The sequence below is a fragment of the Sciurus carolinensis genome, chromosome 1, assembly GCF_902686445.1.
Source record: "Sciurus carolinensis chromosome 1, mSciCar1.2, whole genome shotgun sequence".
In the NCBI taxonomy this organism is placed as follows: Eukaryota; Metazoa; Chordata; class Mammalia; order Rodentia; family Sciuridae; genus Sciurus; species Sciurus carolinensis.
The window spans coordinates 201817673-201843822 of NC_062213.1; the positions used below are offsets into that span (position 1 = coordinate 201817673).

Consider the following 26150-nt stretch of genomic DNA (forward strand, 5'->3'; position numbering starts at 1 on the left):
CAATTCTAACCATCCATTCCTCTAGTCTACACACTCATTAGACTCTCAGTGAGGGGTGGTGTAGCTGGGCACCGAAGATGCTGGTAAGAATGTCAAGACCACTGCCCTTGAGGAGCTCAGTCTAGCGAGCATTACACTCCCGCCTCCCCCAAGTCTGCTTTGCTGACTGTGAGTACAAGTGTGTGAGCGCACGCTGGGAATCAAACTCAGGCCTCACGCATGCCAGGCACACACTCTACCACCCAGCTCACCCTCCGCCCCCGCTCTGTTGACTTCTACTGAACTACTGCCACTTTTCCTTGATGAACATGGATACCAGTGATAAGAACTCAACATCCATTCCTACTTCCTCCTAATGAGCTTTCAGTACTAGGAAAGACAGGTCTCCATTGTTCTTTCATGATGTATCTAATGCAATAATACTCTGCACCAGCTGGGGCTGACCATTCGCCAATAGCCTAGGACCCACAAAGCACCCAGTCAAAACCAAAGAGAACTACACTACATACTTCTTTGAATACAGATCCGATCGGCTTTCCATTTGTTTGAATGTTTACTTTGAATCAAAAGTTAGATTTATGAGCTGGGTGTAGTGGTGTGTGCCTATATTGCCAGCTACTAGAGAGACTAAGGCAGGAGGATCACTTGAGCAAAGGAGTGCAAGGAGTGTCTGGGCAACAGTGAGACTCTTTCTCAACAAGAAAAATTTAAATTAAATTTATGAACCTATGTCCATTCAAAAGATGAGAGATGAGGGAGATTCTTTTAAAAAGAAAGCATTTCTCACATAATAAATAAACAGAAATCCTGTCCCCTCACAATCTAAGTGTGCGAAGCATTAATAGCAATTTGTTACACTTTTTTTCTCCCTTTTTTGGGTGAAAGTAGGGGGACAGGGGGTTGAACCTGGGGAAGCTTTGCCAATGAGCTACATCCCCAACTCTTTTTATTTTGAGACAGGGGTCTTTGCTAAGTTGCTCAGGACCTCACTAAATTGCTAAAGCTGGCCGTGATGCCTGTGATTCCCCTACCTCAGCCTTCTGAGTAGCTGGGATTATGGGAATGCACCACCACACCCAGCTCTCTTTTCTCTTGACAACTTCTTTCTCTATATAGTTGTGTTTATATTAAAAGACAGCTGTATTTCCTTTAAGAAACATAAGCCCATGAAATTTTAAGCAGGAAAATATCCCCTTGCCTGCTCACCAAACACAAAAATGCTCCTTTTAGGGTGGCACTGTGTTAAACCTTGACACGTGTTCACCAATGCATATGGGTGAAGTGCAGGAACCCGCAGGGCTCAGCCTCCTGGGGCAGCAAGTGCTAGCAGCTCCCTCTGAATGGGGATGCCATGGCACGTTTATTGCCAGCATTCAGCTGGTCTGGCTGCTGTAGGTCTCATCCTGGATGCTGAGAAAAATCTGTGGAGTTCAAGACAAGTTTGAATAACAAGGGGAGCAGGAAAATTGATGGGGGGAACCAGTCCGTGTGATGAATAGGCTGGTCCAGAACAGCAGGTGACGGATATGCAGATGCAAGACTGGCAGGGAAGGAAGATGGTCCGCGCACAACAGATGGACGGAGATGCTCAATCATCCTCAGGAATAAGCCCATGGCTGCCACACCTCCCTGCCTGCTCCAGCCCACGCTCCTCACTCACCTGAAGGATGTAACCCCCTCACCAGGGCAGGGCCCATGGCAGGAAAAGCAGGAGGTGGAAGATGCCACCCTGAAGCAAGCAAGACTCAGGGCCAACTGCTTGTGGCCTCTTTTCACTTTGCCCTCCTCCAGCTTCCAAAGACACCAATTTTGTCTCTCTCCGTGGCTCCCACTCCTGTTTGCCCAGGACCAAGGGGCTATCTACAACACAGGAAGTTCAGTGAGATGGTCCTGGGCAAACCAGAACTGTTGGCTATCCCACTTCTTGCCCACTGTTCTGTTTTCTCTTCCTCTTCACAGTCAATAACAGAAAACTCATAGTGACCTGTTTGGGTCAAGTTCATGACCAAGTAGAACTCCTCGGGTAAGGGTATTTGATTCTTTCAGTCATCTAAGACTAACAGAGAAGTAAGGACGATAAGAAAAACCACTCAGCTCCTACCTATTGTCAGAACAGGGACATCTTAAAAATGACCATGATAGGGCTGGGGTTGTGTCTCAGTGATAGAGCACTTGCCTAGCACATGGGAGGCCCTGGGTTTGATCCTCAGCACCGCATAAAAATAAACAAAGGTATTGTGTTAGTCTACAACTAAAAAAAAAAAAAAAATTTTTTTTAAATGGCTATGATATATCCAGTTCAACCACTCCAGCAAATAGAGGAATGAACTGAAGTCTTGATGCCACAATCCGTGTCCCCTTAACAAAGGCTCAAAAGGCCAGACGGCCCCTCACAGTGCCAACACTACTCCTTCCAGCTCAGCTGCAGGAGTTCCAGGCAAAGAGGCAACAGACGAATCAACAAAGGGGTGGCGCAGGCAAGACGTCCACCTGACCCCGAACTATCTGCTGGACCCCAGCTCCAGGAACAAAAGCGTTGTAAAAAGACTTCAGGCTTCACTAAGACACTTAAAGAATTAATTATAAAGTAAAGCTGAAGGAGAAATTAATTTTAGAAACACAAGAGGTTACTTTTTTTTTCTTCCTCCTGGAGATGGGGGAGGAAACAGTTATTTTCGTTTTCATCCTGGGGGCACAAGCTGGGAGCTGTCCAGTCGATAACCTGGCCATCAGAACAAGGTTTGTAATTAAAAGGTCAGTGACCTGGAAAGCCAGGGCCCCACTCCCAGAGCTTCTCAGTAATGACGGAGCTATTAAATTAAGACTGTTATGAAATCAATGCTAAAAAAGCTTTCATGGTAACGAGATTCCATTCAAGGACATGCAAACTACCTCATGAAATGGACGTAAATGATAAAAAAAAAAAAAAAGAAAAGTAATAAAAGAGAGTTAAATTGAAATCTGTGTAAGAATTTACTCCCCCTTAAAATACTCCAGCGAGAGAAACCCTTCACCTCTACCCTACTACCAAGGTTGAGACCATCAGGTTTCTTTCTCAAGTTTATTTCCAAAGAGACAGTTTTGCTACTGGGTTCCGCTTCCAGGAACAGAAGAAAGATTAAGATCTAGTTTCACCTTTTAGTATGAGAAAGTATGGTGGTGTGTTTTATTTGTTTAGTTTTCCTCCCCTACCCTCACCCTGTACTCCAGGTTTATTTATTAGATGAAAGAGAAAAAAACCCTTTCCTCACACACTTCAGACGGGCACAAGTGAAGTGTCGGCCAGCACCACCCGGCCCCACTCCACAGGCTTCTGCAGGAATGCGTGTGAGGCTCACCCTGTGCTCATCCACAGTAACACCACCCCCTCCTCACCCCATCTTCCCCTGGCCCACCTACACATCACCTTGACCCACCTAGGACTCAGCCTGCTCAACAAGTTTGGAAACAGCCTTCCTCCAAACATTTTGGGGTTGGACAGGGTGTCAAATCAATATAAGCCCACTGATAACCATTTCTAAGCTCCTAACTTCCTGGACTGATCCTACTGCTGTTTTTAAGTTCCTCTGTCCTCCTAGACTGCAGCCTGCTTACAGCCCCAGATTCGACGCACACCAACAAGAACTGCTTCTACATACAGACCATTTCTGTGAGGGCCTAAACCCCGCACACATCCCAGTCCTCATGTGTGGCTGACTCGGCAGTTGATGCATCATATGCAGAATCAAATGGTTGGAAAGAAAACAAAAACATTCATTCTAACACTCTGAAGGTGAACAGCTGCTTTTCTCTTTCATCCAAAAAATTCCTGATAAAAGGAAGAAATGCTGTAAATTACACAAAATGGCAGTACAAACTTCAAAGAAAATGATAAATGATTCTAATAACTTCATGTTTCTCATTAATGACTCCATATTCAGACTTTAAGGCATCCCAAAGAGATCTCAAAAAAACAAAACAAAACAAAAAAAGCCCAAAACAAAACCAGACAGATCTTTGCAAATCTTTGCAGATCTTTGCTCTTCCATTCCTAAGCCACTCACTCCCCACTCCACACCCCCGGTCAGAAAGCACAACACTTAACCTGTCAGTTACAGAAGCAGAAGGCAGCCCCTGCTCCAAGCTGCGCTGCGGTTTCACAATACAACAAACTCAGCTGATGCGCCTAAAGTAACCCTCATTCTCCACTGAACTGACATGCACTACAGGGACCTCAATTTCTATATTAAATATTAAATAATATTAAAAGAAAAACAAAATTGGATTTGCTGTTTCAGAACAGAGATGTTTATTAAAAAAAAGAAAGTCAAGATTATAATTCAAGTCAGTGCCCCACTGCAATTCCCTGAAGTGACATTTGCTAGGAGAAGCCAGGCCTACAGTAGCTGAGAGCTCTCCCAAAGCCAGTGCCCCAAACCCACCACAGCAATGATCCTGCAGGGAGACCCAGAGTGACATTGCCAGAACCTCAGTCCCTCCTGCCCCTGCCCACCAGCGAGCCAACTCTCCTCCCTTCTACAACTACTGGTAGGGACAGGGTAGCTGCTCCTCTCTCATCCCCATCAGAGATGGTGCCAAGCTGTGATGATCATGTAAGCCTGACCCAAGGAACAGCGGAAATTAAAAAAGTGAAGTTTAAATCCACAGAGGGGCTTTTCTTCCCCAGACGCCAATCAAACCTTGGAATTCTCTGCCCAGAAAGGGTCCTGCCAGAACTTACCCTATTGGGATTCAACTCGGAAATGGATAATTACCAACTGAAGCAGCATTTTAGAGGATAATGGAGATGGGTGATTAGCTTCAGTGATGCTGGATTTAAGTACAGGGATAAACTCCTGTGGTCTCTTTAGAGAAAGAAGGGTGGAATAGCTTCTCATGGTTCCCAAAATACTAAAAACTCCAAGCCAAATTAGGATCTACTTCATTAACAATATTCATCTCCCTCAGGTCCCTGCTCACACACTGCCCTCTTGGAGGGGTCTGACAAGGACTCTGTATGACTGTCCCACACCAGCCCTGGCGTCCCTCACCCTCACGCTCTCTGCTTTCTCTCTCCCCTGGCACTTCCATTTGATATCCCATTTGTTCACTGCCTGCCTCAGGACTGAAGCTCTCAGAGGACAGGGGTTTGATCTGTTCTACACCCCTAGTGGGGGAGAGCAGGGCGTGGCACAGGTGGCCACTCACCCTTGGGTAAACTGATTAATTAATCAGTTGGGTTTGTGTTTTCTTTAAGAGCAACAAATAATAATTGCACCAAACGGTTTCTTCTCTACAGTAATTACGAGCCAAGTGACTCAAAAGAAGTATTATTTGGTCCAGAGTTTCTCTCTCTCTTTTTCTCTCCCTCTCCCAGTCAGAGATTTATTAAAATTAAACAGATTAGATGGAGCTCCTGATACTAAAACTGCTCAGCAAAGCCTGCGGTGGGGAAGTGCCGAGCAAACACCAGAGACATTTGTCTCTAAATTGCTCTAAATACCTTCTGCAAATGAAATTCTAACCCAGCTGCGTTTGAGAGAAAATGAGGACTAACTGGTCATTGTCGGTGGAAGAGAAGATCAGACAGTTATAATATTGCACAATATACTGGGCTAAGGATCTCTGGGCAACCATAGATTTTGTCTCAGGTTACCCCGGGTAATCAGCTCAGCTTTTAGGCTCAGCTTTCCCCCGCTTCAATGCTTTGATGAGAGAGCTGAAATCCCTAAGCTTTTATGATTAATTACTCCCCGTAGGTACACATATTTCAAGGAAAAACTCTTTTATGGCATGATGCTTGCCGAGTGGAGAGGCCAGCCAGCACACTCCAAATTTTAATAATCTCCTAATGATGGGGTAAGCACGACGCAGCCAGAAAGCACACAGCGCCCTCACCAACTCTGTCGCAGGGACCTGGCTTTGGGGCTGCTGCTAAGCAGCTGCCGGAATGAGACATGTGGGTTTACTATGCCCAAACCCTGGAGGAGGCCCTGGTCATGATCAGGTGAAGGGACATCATGGAGCAGCCCTAGGAAATGATAGGCAAAAATGACTGAAACACCAGAATTTTGAGGCCAACATTCTAGCTTTTAAAGAAAAAAAGAGGTCTTTTTAGGAGAAGGGGGAGGCTTACTTTTCCCCTCTTATGTTACACAAAGATCTTTAAACAATTTCCCAATTTCCAGAAAATTAAACATTCCAAGAATGAAAATTCCAGTTTCTTTTTTGGTTGGTTGGTTGTTTTCATTTCACAAAAAAGAAAAATATCCTAAATTCCAACAGAACCAGAATAGATTCTGTCTGCTTCAGACAGTATTGAATTTGTCAGTATCCATTTTATTCCTGCTTATAGAAGTGCCATAAAACCAGTAATTTACCACTTCAATCTGCAAATCAGACTGACCCAGAGCTTGACCTTAACCTGACCTTGTTCAGTCAACTTGTTCCCCTTGTCCTTCACTTTTTTCTTCCTCATTCCTTACTGAAGCAGCTGGCCTCCTAGAGTCAGTATTCTGAAGCCAAGGTTGCTGACAGAAGAAGGGACCAGAAAGCAGAAGTCCTCCAGTCTTACTCAACAGATCAATTCTACTATTGAAGGCTCCCTTGGCCTTATATCTGCTTAATTTACCAAATCCTATAACCTCTTTGCTCCATTGTTAGGAAAGAAACCTGCATTCCACAGGGGAATCACCTCACGCCCACTCCCCAGTCCCACACAAGAGGTCTGATGAGCAGGCTGAGAGCCTAGATCTACACAGCACCCACTTCCACCCGCCCTATCCTCAGCCCCTCTCCACAGGTCGCTCTGCATGGCTGGGGAAACCTGTACCTTTCTTCTTAAGGAATGCTCTCCTGGTCGCAAGTGGACTCTGGCGAACCCGAGAATTCTGCAGAAACTTCACTGCTGTGGCAATCTGGTGGCAGAGAAAAAACAGAAGAGTTAACTTCAGTAGTCAGAATTTCAAGATGAAAATCTCAACGTTCCCAGGGCCACAGAAACAAGTGTATAACTAGCTATTTCTTAGATTTAAAATTGACCTAAAGGTAAATCAGGTCATTCCCTGTCTTCCTGCACCCAAGTGATCAAGTCTCACCCCTCAGCCTACATTCTCAGACCTGCAGTGATCTTTCCTGTCTTCCCTGTCCAAGCTGCTTTTTTGGCCACTCACCAGTCACTGCCCTTGTGCCAAGCACACCCTCTTTCTGTAAGTCCTCCTTTCCCACCTCTACCTGTCTGGGCCACACACACACACACACACACACACACACACACACGCACACACGCACACCAGCACAGTCCTTCTAGAGCCTGTTCTGACTCCTCAGAGCCTCCCCTAAATAAGCAGGCTCTCTCACTAATCCCTCTTCTCCTGATCCCTCAGTGCTGTGGTGTGTGCATATAACTGAAGGCATGATGACACTGTCTTTGAATGTCAGGCTGCCTCCCCAGCCACACTGGAAGTGAACGAGGGACGAGTCTGCGCTCTCCATACAGAGCCTGACAAAGTGCTGAGCGCTTACCGGCCAGAGAGGGTTGCAGAAGAGACGACACACGCAGCTGCCACACCAGTCCCTCCTGTGCAGCGCAGCTGAATTCTGAAAAGTCTTTGAAGGGCACAATTTGGGGTTCCCTGGCTAAATGCTGGCAGACTGACAGATCATCTACCTACCTCTGGTAATAAATATTATTTAATGAAATCTTCTTGTCTACGAGTAAGCCAAGCAGGGGGTGGAAGGGAGACCCTGAAGGCGGTAGCCTCCATTGTCACTCAGTACCCTAGAGGCACGTGTTTACAAGCGGCCTTCTGCAGCCTTCTGCTCCCCAACACAGGCAGACAAGGGAAGCACCAACCTGCTATAGGCAGGAAAGGGGGCTGTTTTGAACGACTGGCTCTGTTATTACAAAACATAATAAAATTGTTTTTTGTTATTACAAAAATAATAGCAGTCTCCTGTTACAGGTAAAGCCAACCAGCCCTGCAGTTCACTCTTCTTAAGTCTTTGAAAGAAAACACTTCTCTTGGGGCTGAGGAGATAGCTTGGTTGGTACAGTGCTTTCCTCCCAAGCCCAAGGCCCTGGGTTCAATCTCTAGCACGAAAAAAAAAGAAAAAAGAAAAAAAAAGACTTCTCAGCAGCCAGATATAAAGAAGTTTTCTGTGATCCTTAAAAATCAGGGAGCAACTATATAGCAATCAAACATCACTGTGACTACAAATGAAATTCAAGTTACATATCATCTCCTTCCCCATATTTTAAATAAATTTAATCCTGAGACCAGAGAAAACAAAAAATAGGAAGGTAATTCAGAAAGGGGTGGGGGAGGAAGCCAGGGAAATTCCCTTATTTCCCCGTGACCTCTCTGTGGGAGGCTCACCCTACACCTCTTCCTGAAGGATGAGCTCCTGACCTTCCTGACATGGACCTGTCACCCATAAGACACACTGGTGTTCCTTGACAGCCACACCCATCTGCCTACAAGTTTTGATCTGTCCTCCAACATTGCGAGTCCACTGAACACCTTCACAAACTGCAGAAACAACCAGACTAGTTCTGGACTAAAGAAAAATCAATGCTTGACCTTCTAGAACCCCAATGCTCACCCCTCAGTCCCTCAACCAGATCACCTCACATTGCACCAAAATCAAGCAAAATCTAACATCATCTATCATAGTGACCCCTTTTCATGAAGAGATGGGAGAAGGCAGCAGAAAGGAAAGAAAGAGAAAATACAAAAGGAAAGGAATAAGGAGGGAAAGAAAGTAGGAGGCCGCAGGACAGGAAGAGACAAAACAGAAGTGGGGACGGGGAGAAGGGAAAAAACAAAGGAAGAGAAGGGACAGGTACACATCGCAGGCCCCACAGGGTCAACACCAATTTGCACTGCTCAGATGGCTCAGGGATAATTGTTCTTCACCTGGAGAAAAAAATGCACCTTCAACACACAAGAAAATGACAGTATTGGTATCATGCGGCAGTCTCTGCGGCTATGATATGTGTACCAGGTGTCAGAGGAAATGTGGATGAACGGGTCTTAGGCAGGAGGTGCGAACAACACAGCTTCTATCATTCACCCTCTCCTGCATCCTCCCAAAATTTCCCATGACAGAAAGAAAACAGAACCCCACTACTAAAATGCACAGGTTTCACCTTGCTTTTTTAATATAGTCCTTGGTACATGCATTTCTGGTCAGAGAGCAAAGTTCTGATGGGTTTAATGGTGCACTCAGTGCAGTGCTTGGCGCATTCCATCAATTTTTTTTAAAAAATTGCATCTCTTATTTCTTTAAATACATTAATCAGCCTAGTGTAGGCAAAACGGATCCATCGGACAATGCAATAAACATGAATTATCATCTATCCAACACGCATAATGGCTTAAAAATACATAATAGCAGGTGTAGTTTAAATGATTAGTTATTACACCTGTGGTGGGTCTGATTCAATTGGGAAAAATCATCTTTAATAGGTTAAAAGGTTTAGATCACCATGCTTTCCTTAAAGTGGCTGCAGAGAGGGAATGATGGAGTGCTCTGTCATTAGTAATTCATTTAAGAAAAACGCGGGGGATATAGCAAAGAACAGCATAAACGAGCGAATCCAATTTAAACATCAGGTAAAGTAGAAAACACCTTTTAAAAAAGCAAGATAAATGAATTTGGAAGGGAGATGAAATTGACGTATTTATTTTAACGGGAATTTGACAAAGTCCCGGCACACTTCAAACTTGCAAAAATATGAACAATTTCTTTTAAAGTTTCCATTCACTAATTTCAAGTCATATAAAATAATACTGCCAAACACCTACATAAAGTGTATTTGGGGCTTGTTTATGTTCCTCTTGATCTTTGAAAATGCAGGCGACAGGCAAATCACATATTTAACAGCATGGATATCACTACACCAGATGCAAAAATATAAAGCGCCCAAACTAATAGCCTCCACATAATGTGCTGAATAAGAAAGACACCAGATAAGCAGCTACATGCAAGCACGAATATCCGGAACCTCTCTCCTCCTTTCACTAACTCCTTCTCCAGCTACTCTTCACTCTCCTCCCTCCCCACAAGACTGGGGCTACAAGAGCGAGGAAGGACCTGTCCAATCTAGAATTTTATAGCCCTGTAACTCATACAACGATAGTAAGAGATTTCCCTAAACTCCTCACCCATAAAGCTAAGATCTTCACCCACCGAAAAACTGGCAGGGTTCTGCTTTGGGCCTTTCACCCACTTATCGTTGGACACTTTCATTAACTTCATGAAGCAATTCAACTGACTTTGCTCTGCAGAGGTCCAACACACACAACACGCTTTTGTTGGATTCAATAATGGGGTGCCTGCAGCCTGTCCCATATTATCATTTGATTTTCTAATTAGATGATGAATGTGACTATTCATGGGTTATATTTGTGCCCAACTAAATTACATAAATTCAGGCCAAATCTTCCGCCTCAATGTCAAAGATGTAAAACGGAGACAGGAACTTTACTGCACATGTTGTGGGAGTGCAGCAAGCCAGGGAAAATTCTGGTGCAAAGCTGATGCCATTGTCGAGCCACTTGCTGCGGAGTCCTTGATAAACACAGAATCAGCTTTCCCTCTCCTTGCAAGGCTGTGTTCTTAATGAGCGCACGTTGAGCTACCAGTAGCTAGTTTAATAAAAATAAGAGGAACTCGGAAGAAAATAGAAGCAAAGTTTCCCACTCACGCAACCCTCCTGAAGCAAAAGAAAACAACCCTGCCTCCTTGAACTCCACAATTTTAGGGAAATTTGATAATTTTTACCATTTATCACTTTAAAGCTAGAGGAAAGAATGAGATGGAAAGGAGAGGAGTAAAATGTCTTTGCAGTCTGTAACAACTGTTTTGCTGGAGTCCCCGCGAGCAGTCTGGGAAAAAAGGGGAGACTTCAGGTTGCAAAACACCTTTGGATCCAAGATGACTGGCCAATTGAGAGAGATTTGTGTTTGAGAGACCAGGATTTGTAACTGTATAAATCAATGGAGTACAGTATACTCAGGGGTTATCTGCTATGAACTACGCACCGTTAAATGCACTGTATGGGGTAAGTAATCCCTGGTGGGAAGAATCCAGGTTCCTGACAGTCTTCACTGAAGAGATGCTTCCTATGTGTTTTCCATTCTCCTACAAAAGACCTGCACGTTGTAATCTTCAGAGCACACACTTTATTTTCTGCACGAGGGGGACAGGAGAACAGAGCCTGCCTAATAACAAACCTGGGGTTTGAGGGAGCTTTAGCACTTTGCACCTGACATGTAAACCTGATGCATTGTCTCCGGTGACACTTATTTGGAATGCCACCAATTCCAGCACTCCTGTGTACTCCATACACATCTATCTCCTAAAATGTGAGCATTCATTAGCCATTTTAAAATATTAAAAATATTCAAAAATTAATGACACTAACGACCAGAGCCAAGTCCTTTTTAACCCAGAGAGATCGCAACTAGAGGGCAAGGGAAAATGACCACTACGCAGGCCTGAAACCCCACTCCAGCGCCGAGACGGACCATGTGCTGCTCACAAGATTAAATTGCCTGTGAAAGGTTCCTCCACTCCTGCTCTAAAGTAGATACCCGGAAGCCTGTTAACAAGCGTTAGACCAAAGCCAACTCGAGTTTTAACAAGGGCTGACTTTAAAAGCTGCACAGTGCTGAGAAGGAGAGAAAGAACCCTCTTGAAGCAGAAATGCTGCATTTTAGTAAGAAATCAGTACTCTGTCAGGAGTTCCTTGACAAATATGGTCATCGGTGGCACAGGGAAATAGTTGCAAAGCAGCTGTTAATCAGAGAAACACATCGTAGAACGCTGATGCTAGCACTTGTGAAAAAATGCAACGGGCTAATTATGAAGCTATATATCTCACTAAAGAGCCCGCGTTCCCTGAGATTCCAGGCAGAACACTCTCAGATCCAGGGTCCTAGGACGACAGAATTCTGGGTTTTCTGCATCTGGCTTCCTCTCTGATCTACCATTCACAACCCAGGGCTTCCGTTCTTTCTCAGTTCTACACGCTCTCTTTTTATCCGAGGCACGGGCTGGGGAGGGAAGGAAGCAGGAGCAGTCACAAGTCACATTCCAAGATGCTGCACAAATACATCCAAAAAGTGCAGATCCTAAATGAGAGCAGAAGAAAACTCTATGAGTATGCAAAAGAAAGGAAATGTTGAATCACACTCTGAGTGTGGCAGGAGGGCAAGCGTGTGTGGGCTTCAACTGAGGAGCACTGTCCCAGCCACCAAAAAAATCAAAAGAAACAATACAGAGCAGCAGCAATAAGTGAATAAGGGCTGGGGGTGTGGCTCAGTGGTAGAGTGCTTGCCTGGCACTGGGTTCAGTCCTCAGCATCACATATAAATAAATAAATAAATGTCCATCCCCAACTAAAAATAAATAAATAAAAAAGCGAACAAACAGAGACGACTGTCAGAAATCTCAAAGAGGGAAAGGAGCTTCCAGAAAGCAGCTCTTAAAGAGTGTAAGCCCCAACTCAGGGAAGCCCAGGGTCTCAGAGTCAGGTAGGAAGGGGAAGTGAATAAGCCAGGACACTCGGCCAGCCAAACTTCAAATTGTCCTCTGCAAGGACAAGGAGGAATGGGCTTCCCGAAACCAGACCCATGGGAGGGGCGATGCTTCGCACTTAGTACAAAACCACTGGAATGGCAAGAGGGGAATAACCTTGAGGTGGACAAGGAGCTCAGCAGTCCAAGCACAGAGCCAAAGTGCCCCCTAGCCGGAGCCAGTGGAGGCGCAGGCCAGAGGCGGCCGCTCCGCTAACTCACACAGCCCAAATTAAGTGTTTTCACTCAGGGAAAATGAAATGTTTTGCAAGATGAAACAGAATGAAAATTGAGGTTTTAGGTAATTACTAGTTGGCATTTACATATCACGGGCTGGTTCAACACCTATTCATTTTCCTCTTTTATTTTCAATTTTTTAAAATTGCTCATTAAAAATGAACAGATGACAGTGACAGGATTTTTTTTTTTTTTTTTTTTTGTATTCTTTCCCCTTCTCTGAGGGTTATAAAATCAAGTGGAACTTTTTAGCCCATTTATCTACAATTAACACCCAAGTATGTGCACACACACACACACACACACACACAGAGGTATGTTCCATACATTTTGTCTACAGAAACCAGAAGTTCAAAAATAAAGGCAGTGAGTTGCACTTGAGTAGCCCTGCACCTGGGGAGGAGTGAGCTCACAAGGGTGTGGCACACAAGGAGTTAAAGGAAAGCGCCTCTCTTTCCATTGGAATTTCCTGGTTTTGGTCACTGTGTCCTTCCCATTGTTGATTTGGGTTACAACCCTATACTAATTAAGCATGTGGGCCCTAATTTCCTTTGTTTTACTTTCCTCTGTCCTTTTGTTTTTCATATTAAAGAAATAAAATACCTCTGGTAGAAGTGCAGGAGAGTTGACAAGATAGAATATATTTTAGGGTCTATTGTGTAAATCTGTATTTAGGGAATTCTAAAGCATGCATTATTGACCCTAGTCTCTCTTAAAACACACTGATATATGAAGTAAAAGCCTTTATGAAAAGTGGCAACTTCACATGCGCAAAAACTACCTTTCAGAGTGAAATATCTCTGCCATCTAAATTTTTTTTCTTGGCCCTAGTTAAAAATATTGCATGAACAGCTTGCCAGAATGTCATTGTTTTGTTATTTTATTGAAGTAGTTCTTCCAGAAATGAATGTGAAAATAAAAAGCTTCTTAAACTACCACACACTATTTAATACCAAGTGATGGTGATCTCAGGGATGGAAGGATGGCATTGGAGAGGTGTTCCCGTCCAGTCAAGCACTTTGGGTGCCACCTTTCAGCCTAAAGGGGCTGCAGGCCTGGGAGGCAGAGCCTCAGAAGGCACTCCACTGTAACTCCGCTGCAAAAGAGCTGGAGAATACCCGCTTGCTCTAGAGGAAATGAAAACCCCTGCTTCTCGGCTGACAAGATCAAAGTTCCTTTTTAGGAAAGGTTGAGAAGGAAAAGGATTTTCTCCTTCAGGGAGAAAGAAAAGCAAATTTAAATGCCTTGTCCCCATGCATCCCCACCTGAATTTAGATAGCAGTCCCTCTAATTTTTGATGCAACCAACAAAGCAGTTACCCAAAAAGGGGAGGAAAAAAAGGATGACATTTGCCTTTTCCTTGGCTTTGAAATCCAACTGGCAGCAAATTGTTTGAAGTTCTGTTTAGAGAAGAAACTGTAATAGCCTCCATAGTGAAAAGAGGAGGAAAATGCCATTACACACGGATCACGGTAGCAGTGACCTCCACAGAGAAGGCGAACGAGCTGGCTGTAAGCCGGAGGTTCAGCCAGCCTGCCAGGAACAGAAATAAAAGGTTTATGTGCCAGAGTCTAGTGGCAAGAGTTGGGTGCTCCATCCCAAGAGGTACTAGGAAAGGCAAGGAGCTCAATTTCCTATCTGTTTTCCAGCAGCTCTGACTGCTCCTTTCTCCAGTTTCCCTTGGTTTTATACTTTCAATATCCCTCTAATTTCCCTGCACTGTGAAAGAGGAAGCAGAGAGCACTGGGCTTCATATTGTAAAATTAATGAAGGTGTCAAGCTGTTGAGTTGAATCACTCCAAAGGAATGTAATGACTCAGTGTCCAAGATGCTCCCTAGGAGAACCGTGAGCTCACACAGTGACGGTGGTTGGTGACTCCAACACTAAAAATATGTAGCACACGGTCCCCAAGACCTTCCTAATGAAATGATACCACTGCATCTCATTCCTAGGCTCTTTCTCTCCACCACCGGCAGACTGTTATGCCTTCTGAAAGTTACTTCTCCACTCCGGGACCTGAGGCTGCTTCAGTTACCACTTCTTTTGAAGTCAGGGCCAGACAGAGATTGGCGACCCCCTAAGTCTTACACAATTGAGCTACGGGATGATTAGAAAGGAAATTTAGAAGAGCAGTGTCCTGGACAGCGGCCACCTCAAGCATCAAGTCATCGCTGGAGTCAGTCACTGAATAGATAACCTCCAGAATGTATGGAGAAGGGTCCCCTCTCTTGCGGGCCTGGCACCTTCTGCTCCGAGGACAAGATGGGTTCCTGATTTCAAGGAAGATAAGATCCAGAGCAAGAGATCCATCCTCCTGTCACGTACATGTGGCACAGAACTCAAACCTCTAAGGGGTCATTCACAAGTACTCCTACCACATATCTGTAAGAAGACTGGAGAAAAACTGAAGATTAACAAATAAATTTGAATACAAAAAAAGAACCAGTCATTGCCTAGAAACAGTTCAAATCCAAAAGATAGCAAGGAAATCTGAGAAGACAAATGTGAGTACCTAAAGATTACTTTAGATACAACAAGAACAGAAGAAAGTAAACAATGGAAAGCCACTAAGTCCCAGTTCCTATTATTTTAATTAATTAATTTATGTTTTGGTACCAGGGCTTAAACCCAGGGTGCTTAACCACTGAGCCACATTCACAGCCCTTTTTTATATTGTATTTAGAGACAGGGTCTCACTGAGTTGCTTAGTGCCTCGCTTTTGCTGAGGCTGGCTTTGAGCTCTCAATCTTCCTGCCTCAGCCTCCCCAGCCACTGGGATTACAGGCGTGCGCCACCACACCCGCACACCCAGTCCTCCTATTATTTTTAAATAATTTTATGGCATAAAGGAAAAAATAGAAGTATGAGTTCCAAAAGTATGATTCATAATAGTATAAGCTGGCATACTTCAAATACCTTCAGAATGACAGTAAAATATTAGAAACTGATACTCTCCAAATGGTCACATGCCATCAGTTCCTCTCGGAGGAAAGCTGCCCTCTTCAACAAGCACACAAGCCTGGAGAGCTGACAGGAACAAGCTCTCCACTGGGCCAGGGTGATCAGTGGAACCAACTCTGGCAGCAAGTGGGGTGACAGACGTCAAATGTGCTCACATCCATATGAAATAAGCCTGTGACCACCTTCTATTTCCAAGAAAGGGGTCTCTGATGTAGATCCCACCTCTGTAGCCAATTTCAGAAGTAACATGCTACACAAAGTGTGTAACCCAGAGAAGACAAGCTAAGTTTCTAGAGCAGATGAGGAAATGCCATCTTTTTTTTTTTTTTTAAACACATCTTTCAGAAGCACTGAAATAATGACTGTGGAACAGGTTCTCATGTCCGTAGTCAAAATTGTACCCACAGCTGGGCGTGGTTGCACACACCTGTAATCCATGACTTGGGAGGCTGAGGAAAGAGGATCACAAACTCAAGGCCAGCTTCAGTAATTCAGTGAGGGCCTCAATGACTTAGCAAGATCCTTTCTCAAAATAAAAAATAAAAAGGGCTAGAGATGTAGCTCAGTGATTGAGGGCCCTGGGTTCAATCCCCAGAATTTAAAAAAAAAAAAAAAAAATCTAAACCCACAGAGTACATCATTAATACCAAGGTACAAATTTGGAAGAAAAACTCAGTCAAGAGATAACAAATCAGCAGCTCCTCTCATAAGCCTCAATTTAGAAATTTTCAGCTCAGCAAGGAAATCCATCACACACAGGAATAGTCCTCATGGTTCTGAACCATTCAGCAACCTTTCACTAAGCATCATAAACATTCCTGTTAGGAACAACCACAGCTACCAATAAACACACACACACTTTAAAATATAAATGATTCCACAGAAGCCAGAGCCACTTGGCCATGAGACTCTGCATCCTACCAACAATGGGAAGATGAAAAGCAGTCTGCTAACTGCAGTAATGAGCAGGTGATGTACTTAAAACTAACTCAGAACTTACGCTCCCCACTGAGCAAATCAGTGCCCCTGAGCTCTTGCCTCCCTCCTCTAAATCAAAGGTAACTCCTCCCAGCTCTGTCTGGACAATAGAGAAGTTCACTTTTGTTATCAAAAAGGTGATGAACCACCATCTTGCTCTGCAACCTTCTTGCTCCCCGCGCCCACTCACGGGGGAGATACTTGGAAGTTATAAAAATCCCTAATGTCCTCAATTTAGCACAAGCTTCCTGAGACACGGCTTATCGTTTTCTGCTCCTTGTCCTTTCTCTCTCTTCTTGCCTGTTTAAACACATGGACACGGAGTTATTAACTCTTACAGGAAAGACAAATAAAATAATGTGGAAGCAAGAAGGCGGTGATGTCAGGCCGCAGCTAGCACCACTCGTCTGTGGGAATCTGATTAGCGCTCGAGCGGCAGGGCTACCTGGAAAAGTGCTCACAATCAAATAAAAAAATGATACCAAAACATTAACCTGATGGCTAAAAACTCCACATTTAAACAGTTAAAGTAATAAAGGAGCTTTTATTGAGTATTTTTTATATTTCATTATGCCCCAAATTGACGAGGACTCCCGGATACATTTTCTAGACTTTTTGTTCCTCAAATCAAATGCTGCCTTGGACTTTTTTTTTTTTTTTTAACTAAAAGGAAACAGCATTTCTTGTAAATTTGAATGAGAGGATTAAAGCTTCTCCTGCAATAACGACACCAGCCTTGAGAGCAAACAGCCAAATTCGGTCACAAACAGAAGCCTCTTTGGTTTATGTACTTTAATTCTGAACCTGCTCATGAGCCAGCAAAGAAATTTCCTCCATGATTTTTTTTAACCTTACACAAACATCTACATTTCCTCATTTACACATATTATGTTCAAAATCAGTTGCAAGAGAACTGATGTAGGACAGAAAGCCAGCTGGGTCTCAAGAAACCCAAGCACGGAGTCTGATCCCGACACTAACCAGTCATGAAACTTGGCCTCTCACACCCTACTCTGTGCCCCCATCCCTTCTTCTCTGTAACACGGTTAAACACTGACCTTCAGGACTCCCTGGCTGTACCACTTTACAATTTCTAAGTTGATTCTGTGAGGCAGCCTGTGATACGCAGGCCAGGAGTATGGGCTTGAGTCAAGGAAGGGCAAGGGCAAGATTCAACTTTTCCAGAGCTCTGCTCTCCAAGTGTACATCCAATTCAAAATGAGAAAGAAAAAAAAAAAAAAAATCAACAGAGAGAAGGAAGGAGAGATGGAAAGGGAGAAGACATCACTGTCGCACATGCCAAAAAAAAAGGTATCACAAATTCCATATATTTTACACATAGTGAAGTTTATTCACACTACTTATTTTATATACAAGCTTAGTTATCTGGTGTCCAAACACAGAAGATTAAAAGCTGCAAATGAGAAAGGAGCCAGCTAGTACAGGGACACTTAAGAACAAAGACATGAGAGCAAAAAAGCTAACAGCAAATGTCAAGGGAGAAACAACTATGAAAAGCAAACAAAAAATTCAAAAAGCTTATTAGTTTGGGGTCATTTAACATCAGTGGAGTCATCTTAGAGAACAGGCAAACATACAACATATTTATATTTCAACAGGTTTTGAAAACATCTACACTTACAATACAATCTAAACATTTACATCTAAAGAGATGATGGCCCAGCGCGATGGTGCACTCCTGTAATCCCTACAACTCCATAGGTTGAAGCAGGAGGATCATAAGTTCAAGGCCAGCCTCAGCAACTTGGAGAGACCCTGTCTCAAAATAAAAAATAAAAAGAACTGGAAATGTGGCTCAGTGGCAAATCACCCCTGGATTCAATCCCTGGTACCAAAAACATGAAAAATTAAGCAAGAAAGTATACAATCCATTTTATGTAATTCCCCAAAGTTTTAAAGGGTTTTTATTTTGTTCTGTTTTCATATGGATCTCTACAGCCATTCACAAAGTGTGGCCATCCAGAATGACTCATTCTGGGTGGGGGTGGGGGGCAGAGATGGTGGTTTTCTTCTACTGAACATGAACAGTTGTTATTGAAGTTAGATTAAGAAGCAGGAAGCCAAAGATTAAATAATGAATACTTACTGAGCATTCACTGGGTCCTCACAGTACCCTAGGCACTTATACAATCAAAATGAGCAAGCAAAGATGCTGCTTTTGCTGTCACAATGTAGGACAAGAAAAGAGGCCAAAAGCAATCTGGGGCCACCTGGTCCCACTCATGATCAAGGACACCCCTCTTCGACAACCCTGACAAATGATCTGCAGGCCTCCGCCTGAATGCCTACAGTGAACAGGGAACTCAATCCCTTACTCACCAAGAAACTGCCAACTCATTTCAGGAGTCCCCTTTTTGTTTGTTTGTTTGTTTTTGCTTTTTGAGACTGGGACTCACTGTGTCACCCAGGCTGGCCTCCGACTCCTGGGCTCAGCCTCCCAAGCAGCCGAGACTACGGACACACACCCACATCCGGCTAGGAGTCCTTCTTTAAACTGAACTGAAATCGAGTTTCCTGAACCTTCTATCTATTGGTCCTGTTCTCTGTAAAAGAACAATACCAACTGATCCACTTTCTGAAACAATGCTGGGTGAGGGACTGGGATAGGCATCTTTTCCACAAAAGCATTTCCCCTAGTCTACTTAGTATAAGTAAATGTGAGCACAGGGCTCACTACACAACAGTTTTGTGCACTGTGCTCTTTCAGAGCAGACTTGCCCTTTCTGGGAGCGCCAAGGCTACCTGTAATGTCAGGATGCATTAGCAATAATAAAGACCACAGTAATGCATGAGACGACTTCACGTACACGTCATTCCAGAGCAGCTAAATTCAATCAAACATGGCAGCGCTTCCTACAACACCATAGTCACTGGGGCCAGCAGTGCGTGTGACGTGGACCCACTTACTGGAAGCTGCTGGAAACAGAAAGTGAGCGCTCTGCTTTGAGACTGTAATGGACAGGGTTTTACCAGCCCATAAGTGGTTTGGCATCCTTCTTTCCCAGGAATTACCTAGAAATTCATTTAACAACTAAAGACTGCAAATGAAACTTCAGAAGGTTAAAAGTACACAAAGAGAAGGGGAAAAGAGGAAAGTATTCTTACCCTCTCCTTAAATATATGTGATTCGTATAGGGAGAAAAATGAACTCCAATAAGATGGTAATCAAGAATCACAGCCATAGGTGACCTGACCTTGGTTCTAACTCAGTCACCAACTTCTCCAGTGACTTTCAGAGTTACCTACCTTTCCTGTTTCTGCTTCCTCATCTGTAAAATGGAACTAGCACTGTTTAGAGACTCACCAAAGTATTACAAGAAATAATTAGTTAGCATTTATATAATACTTTTCATCTTCAAAGTAGGATTATTGGACTATAAAGTAGAATAGACATGGTTTGAAAAATCTTTTTAAAACCCAAAATAAAGCATGCAAGCAAATTCAGAGAAGCAATATCGGCTGACATCATCTTGCAGCAGCCAGAGAGCTCTGCCTCCACAGGCACCCCCTTCCTGCCCTGATCTGTATCTGCATGTGCAGACAAAGGTAACGATACATTTTATTAGGAAAAATGGGAGGAGACTGAAAGAAGAGAAAATGAAGAAAGGGAAGGTTAGAGGGAAAGACATGATGAGAAATGTAAAAGGGAGGAGAGATAAAGGGGGAAAATGGGAAAGGAGGGAACAGAAACAGCAAGAAAAGACAAATCTTATCCACTAGAAGAGCAAAAATGAGGAGAGGAGAAAAATGGAAATCAAAGAGAAATGGAAAAGAAAATTTCATTAAGGGAACATTCTTCCTCTTTTAAAAAAAAAAAAAAAAAAAAAAAAGGCGGCTAAGGGCTGGGGCTATAGCTCAGAGGTAAAGCACTTGCCTAGAATGTGCAAGGTCCCAGTACCACAGAAAGAAGAAAGGTAAGAAGGGAAAAAGTTTAAATTTTAAGTTTAAATTTTAAGGGAAGGGGAAGAGAGAGAGAGGGAGACAAAAGAGAACATAAAGCTTTCAAGAAAATGTCTGGAAACCAGAAGGCTGGAAGAGAAATCATTAGCAAGTCCACAGTGCGTCTACAGCGATACTGTGTGGATCAATTCATTTAACGCTGCCCTGTACATTTACAGAAAAGTACCTCTGATATAATAAAGGCTCATAAACACGCAGAAATTGGGTTAGACCCGTTTCGAATTCCTGCCAAACAATGGTTCAGAAAAATGAAGCTCTATTTTAATTAGCTGGGTTCACGAGTGATTTGATAACAGCAGATGCTGTCTGGATGCTTTCAGCTTGATGGCTCCACATACATGAACTTGGAGTGGCTTTGATGCAATTAGGTATTTCTTTCTGCTCCAACATGCCAGGCCCAAGGACCTGTGCCTGTGTGTAGCCACAATATGTTACTACATTTATCTGCATGTTAATGTTTCAAATCACAAAGACGAGAAAAGTGACCACATGAGATGAACAGAAAAGTCGTTTTTAAAAGTAGCAATGGGGGCTGGGGAGATAGCTCAGCTGGTAGAGTGCTTGCCTTGCAAGCACAAGGCCCTGAGTTCGATCCCCAGTACCGCAAAAAAAAAAAAAAAAAAAAAAAAAAAAAAAAAAAGGTAGCAATGGTGATGGTGGGTAGAAGAGAATACTCTCACAATGAACATTTCTTTCCACTGAGGAAAGAAAAGTTGGGAAGGAGAGTTGGGAAGGAGAGTCTGGTTGGGCACTATCTGCACAGAAATGTTCAACGCCTGAGCTGAAACACTACAGACTGCACACTTCCAGTTCTGCAATTCCAGTCCAGTGTACAGCAAAGGATTAGTGTGCCTAATGCACAGCCTGACCTGGGACTAAGTGGCCTTCAAAATGTTCTTTGCAATCAAGCATCCTATTAGAAACCCAGAGCACCATTCCCTGAGACAGGTGGTGCTATTCAGGATCACAACCTAAAAGTCCAAGTATCTTCACCAGGTGCTTTCAAGCTGGGCACCTTGCTGCCCCCTCTCTCCCTTTTAAGCACTCTCTCTTGCAAAGAGCATTCTGTTTGCTTTTCTCAAAGCACTCACTGCCCTCTGCTATGAACACTTAGTGCAGCACCACCCATGGGCACAGAGCGGCTAGAGAACCTGCAGAAAGCAGAGCAGCTTCCAGCAATGGGACGTGCCTAATAGGAGAGGACCTGATCAGTTAATTATCTGTCAGTTTGTCACGGCTGGGCTGAGAAGGGGAGGACCATAGTAAGGGGGGTCTTGAGGGGAAGCTCTCTGCTCGGTGGTGTGCTACTCTTCCTGAAATTCTAAATTGGTCTTTCAAAATCATTCACCCCTGCTGGATGATATGTATGTAGTAAAGAAGGTGAAGAGAGGACCAGGAGTGTGGCTGACTCCTTCTGGTGGAAGTGGGGCACTCAAACCCCACCACTATAGTGACAAGCACAAAGGAAAATACACACCCCTCACTTTCTCCAAGAGAGGACAAAGAGGACATGAGGACCTTCACACCATCTCCCCTTGGCCAGCACTAACAAGGTGAGCCCTGTAAATCAAGGAGGAAACCTCTGTGCCAGGAAGTGACGAAGAGTCATTTCTTCTGTAAAGAGTCCAAAGATGCTGGCTGCGTGGGAATCAGCATTCCAGGGTGAGGGTTTGGAAGGCAGGGAGAGCCTGGCTGGCAAGTGAAGGAAAAACATATATTTATTATATACAATAGGCCTCCTTCTTCAAAAATTATTTATTTCATAAAACCACTCTGCTAAATAGAGGTTTCAATCTAATTGAATTTCAATCTGCATATTGTAAATGCACCAAGTGAGAGTCTTCGAGACTTCTGTTTTATTCCACAGTTTATGGGTCCACTAGGAGGTTTCCCAAGATATATGCATACAGGTATAAAAGGAGAGGACACAGGACTGTCCTGTGAATGCTTACTATCTGTTGTGGTTTAGGCTGTGAGATGGGATGATATTTACAATACCCCAGAGGACACAAAGCCGAGGAGGCAGGGGGAGGCTCCCCAGCACCACATCTGCAGCCAGCACGTGCAGGGTTCATCCCCATCCTCCACTAGATCTTCTTTCCTTCTTGGGGGGTACAGGCAGGAAGCAGACCCCCTCCTCATCTAACCCTAACTCTCCCCACTCCTGTCTACATCCCAAATTAGCCATAGTTAATTAACAGAAATGCAAATAGTCCTGGATTGAAATAAAGATTTTTGACAAGAAGCAAAAAGGGCTATCACAAATCACACAGGAAAAGTTTTGTTAAAAGGAGGGGGAGAGAAAGCACCCAAGCAAAAGGTCACTCTACAAAAAACTGAGGAAATGAAAAAGAAAAGGGACAGGTCAGGACTTCCCACAAAGGGCTGAGAATTCTGGGTTCACACCGAGAAGTGACCTATGACAGAGGGGGAAATGCTGTTCTCGGGAAGAGAAGTAGAGAAAGACTTCAGAGTCCAACATTAGCCCAGGACTTCTCCCTCTACACCGAGTTCAATTTGTGTTTCAGCTCTCTGCTCCCCTGTGCACTTCATGAAAGAAACTGCTTAATTTTTTTCAAGCAATGCATCTGCAAGGCCCAAAGATCCTACTTCCATAAACACTAAGCAGCTCTGTATAGTTCACAGCAGCTCCTCTCTGCCCTCCACAGATTGACAACACCAGCCTCCTGTCACTCTGTAACCTTTGCCACCAACCCCCGCCCCCCTCAAAAATCACTATCATTCCCATTAAAAAAATAAAAGAAGAAGAAGAAAGAAAGAAAAACAGAAAGAATAAATACGAATTTAAGGGGGAATTCTGCCAAAACCTGAACCTCTCAAATCTGGTTCAGCCACATTCTTGCCCACAACCTGTACTTCTTGGTGCCTCCCTACATTTTTCAAAATGCAGCTGCACAGCCCTCTTAAAATTCAGATTTCTAGCACCTCTAATTACAGGCCTCTCAAGCCAGGCTCCTTTAATTAATGAACCTGACTCCTCTCTCTTCAAAGGAAATCTGCATACGGGATATATCACAGGGGTGAGCTGACCCCGATCAGTGCTATCTGATCACTGCCTGACGGCAGCTAGCACTCTGCACCCAGAACAGAAGTGAAGGTGTTCACCTGCTTCCACTGCCCGGTTCAACATGCCCCAATCTGGTGTGAGCCAATTGTGCGATTAAGGCCATAAACCATTTCTTGGAATTTAAGGGAAGAGAAAGAAGCTTTCCTGGGTGTGACCAGCAAAATCTGAAAGAGAATGTGATTCTCCCTGGTTTGTGTGCTCCCCACAATCTCACTTTCTCCCCTCTAACAGGATGAATGTGGAGTGGGGGCAGGAGAACTGGCCAGTGGACAGGCCCCAGACGGAGCAGGCCCATGTTTTGAAAGGTCTGAAGAAGAAGCAAACACAACAGACCTAGGACTGACAGTTATCCCAAGACTGAAATAAAACTGGCTAGAAAGGCTCTGCTGCCTTAAGACAAAACAAGTGGACAAGGGCTCGTGAAGGAAAGCCATGGTTCACCAGGCCTGAAAAAGAACCTGAGTGCATCCCAAGGACTATTCTTCAGTGGATCCTCACTCATCCTCCACACCACTCCCTTCTAAACCAATGCCTGACAACCGGTTTCTAAAGAACTGGTTTCCCTTCTGGCTGTCCTGGGCAGCACAGCCTGATCTGTGTGCATTTGCTGCACATGCCAGCTCAGACCATAGCCCCGTTCTCCTGAAAGTGGTTAAAAACTGGTTGGTACCCACATTAGCTAGGAAAGCAGACTGTCTGTGGCTGCAAGGACTGGAAACAGGTGTGAAGGGTCAGAGATTCCAGAACAGACGAGGTTTGGATCACATCAAGAGGATCCGGTAAAGTTTCAGGCAGGATTTGAGAGACAATAAAAGCCTCTACAGATTTGGCAATAATGAAAACAGGTTTTGTTCTGTCACTACCATCTGATAACCATTTCTCGAGGGTCCTGTAGCAAACCCGTCAGGACATTTGCCCTATTCACCAAATACACACCTCCTTCTCACGGAGAGAAATTCTCAGAACATGTATCTAGTAACAACCCACTTTCTGCAGCTTTCCCAGTTTCTCTTCTATGATCTGGACTCTAAAATCAGGCTGGTAAACTACCAGACAACAGCACGGGTGTTAAAATGAAACCTGAGGCCCAGAGTCCTGGCCTCCCAGTCATTCCCTATTTCACAGGGCAGATGTCAAAAATGAAATCAGGTCATTTAAGTATTCTGCCAAAACAGGGGTTTCAACATTTCACTGAGCTTCTGCCACTGTGAATGAGATTTTGGAAGAAAGGGAGATAAATAGGAACATTAGGCTTTTCAATAGCTAAACCCTCATATCAAAGCAAAGCATGCTCACTGGCCACTGAGTCTAACTCCATGGCACCTGTCTTGCTTCCTGGTATGGCTGGCTGCCACTAATATTCCCAACGCCTAGGGACTAATGTAGGCTATCATTTCTGCGTCCCATTAGATCCGGTCTCAAATCTATTAGAATGTTGCAACCTGGGCCCACTGACCACAGCCACTAAGACATGACAGACTGATTATAAGAAGCAACCACTTCCTTATTCCCAAATCACAAGCAGCCAGAGCTGGCTAAAGGATTTTTTAATTTGGTTTGGTTTTCCAACCAAGATATTCTCAAAGTTCATTGTTCTTTGAAGTGGAAGCATTTACTTTGAGGCATAGGACTAGAACTCAAAATTGAGGACAAAAGCCTCAAATAAAGAACTACGGGTAGCTAAGTTCAGGAATGTCCAGGGATTCTTGGCACAGGAGGCCACACCAACCGGCCAGGCACTCTCTTTCCAGGGTGTCTCAAGGGGAAATCACCCATCGATCCTAGGACACACACATTCTAGGACCAATCCCTTTCTTCAGAACAGTCTCTGTCTCAAATTCCTGCTTGCGCTTTAATGTTTAAATTATTAAATGCATTAATGTATTTACATTATTCAAGTCTTATGTGCATTTTTCTAAGATAATTTATGTATAAGAGTTTGAATGTCCATGACTGTTAATGTCTACAACCCTTCCTGTTCATTATTGATTCTGGAAGAAAAAAAAAAGTCAGAGTTTTAATGCCTTATTTTTAATGTATTAAGAGTCTGAATAAGTGCATTCTCTTTTTTCTTTTGTAATTTCATAATTTAAGTAGTGCATTTATTAAACTGACACAGTATGAATTGTGGTGAAGCCTGGCACGACTCCATGCTGCCGAGCAGCCGCTCCTCTGCGCCTCTGCGACCGAGCAGCAGCCTGTGCTCTCGGAGCTCTTCCCCCTCCACAAGGACCAGCAGCAGGGCAGGGGCGAGCACTTGCCCAATTTATGCTTCTGCAAGGAGATTTCCTTCCTCCTTTTTCAAGTTCTTACCCAAATCAGCTCTCCCTATTACCCAGGT

General features: G+C 43.9%; 1 protein-coding gene across 3 annotated transcripts in view; it reads right to left on the reverse strand.

Moving 5' to 3' along the window:
* Pex14 (peroxisomal biogenesis factor 14) overlaps positions 1–26150 on the reverse strand; it is a 141037-nt gene that overhangs the window by 74482 nt on the left and 40405 nt on the right. For all 3 annotated transcript variants that reach the window (XM_047559705.1, XM_047559693.1, XM_047559700.1), the window contains exon 3: positions 6812–6896. In XM_047559705.1, the coding sequence (XP_047415661.1) occupies positions 6812–6896 (85 nt within the window). The remainder of the gene's footprint in view (positions 1–6811; positions 6897–26150) is intronic.